This window comes from Alligator sinensis, unplaced genomic scaffold, assembly GCF_000455745.1.
Source record: "Alligator sinensis unplaced genomic scaffold, ASM45574v1 scaffold1329_1, whole genome shotgun sequence".
NCBI lineage: Eukaryota > Metazoa > Chordata > Crocodylia > Alligatoridae > Alligator > Alligator sinensis.
In genome coordinates, this window is record NW_005842460.1 from 137868 (window position 1) to 139107 (window position 1240).

The 1240-nt window shown below is 61.6% G+C and overlaps 1 protein-coding gene across 1 annotated transcript in view; it reads left to right on the forward strand.

Moving 5' to 3' along the window:
• Positions 1-1240, forward strand: part of LOC102382000 (cofilin-1-like) — a 3261-nt gene that overhangs the window by 1165 nt on the left and 856 nt on the right. The window contains exon 2 of the mRNA XM_006030716.3: positions 367-668. Within this exon, the coding sequence (XP_006030778.2) occupies positions 367-668 (302 nt within the window). The remainder of the gene's footprint in view (positions 1-366; positions 669-1240) is intronic.

Here is a 1240-nt window from a genome sequence, read left to right on the forward strand (position 1 = left end):
GCCTGGTACTGAGGGCTGGGAGGGTCCTTCCTCTTATCTTCTGCCCCCTAGGGGAGATTTCCACTGCACCCCCTGAACTGGGGTTGGCTGGGGGAGCATGCACCCCTTGTCCCACCCCCAGGAATTAGGCCTGTTCTATCAGATGTGGGGGGAGGGGTCCCTGCGCCCCCACCCCAGGTGTCAGACATGACAGTGTGGTACCCAGGGGGTGGATGTCAGTGCTCCAGGCATTGGGTATAGTGATGTCAGATGGTGGGGTGGCTTCCCTGTGCCCCCCCCCTTGGTTGCCCCCAAGGTGCCAGGTGTGGCAGTGTGAGCTGGGGGGGCCCCTGCACCCTCTGACTCGTATCCATCCCCACCCCCCAGGCATCCGGTGTGGCAGTGTCGGATGGGGTGATCAAGGTGTTCAATGAGATGAAGGTGCGCAAGGCATCACCGGGGCCGGCCGAGCTGAGCCAGCGCAAGAAGGCCGTGCTCTTCTGCCTGAGCGAGGACCAGTGCGCCATCGTGCTGGAGCCTGGCAAAGAGGTGCTTGTGGGCGACGCAGTCCCTGACCCCTATGCTGCCTTCGTGGCCCTGCTGCCTGAGCGTGACTGCCGCTACGCCCTCTACGATGCCACCTACGAGACCTGTGAGACCAAGAAGGAGGACCTGGTCTTCATCTTCTGGTGAGACGATGCTCCCGGGGACTTCCTGTGGGCCCCTATAAGCTTCATTGTCATCTTCTGGGGGGCCCCACAGCCCCCTACAGCAGCCCCCACAGCCAGACCAAGACCTAGTCTTCAATGTCTTCATCCCAGCCAAAACACCACAGCGTGGAGGACCTGATGAGAGGGTGTCCCCCACCCCCAGCATCCCTATAGCCCTCTACAGCCTGACATAACCCCCCAGGCCAGCTGGCCACAATGTGGAGGGCTTGGTCTTCATCTTTTGGGGTGACCGTACTGTCCCCTTTAAGTCTCCTGCCCCAGCAAGGAGGATGGCCTAGGCTTCATCTTCTGCTGAGCTGGGTCCCCATGCCCCCACACCCCCTCGAGCCTGCTTTCCACAGCTAGGAGGAGACCTTGGCTATGTTTAGGGGTGAGATTTCCAGCCCCTCCCCTCCCCTTAACCATCACAGCTCCCCTGCCCAGGAACCAGGAGAGCTTGGCCTTCATCAAGGGAGGTGACACCCCACCTAGACCATGCCCCCTCCCCCACACACAGAAGACCTGCTCTATTGTCTGCCTCCCCACCCCCC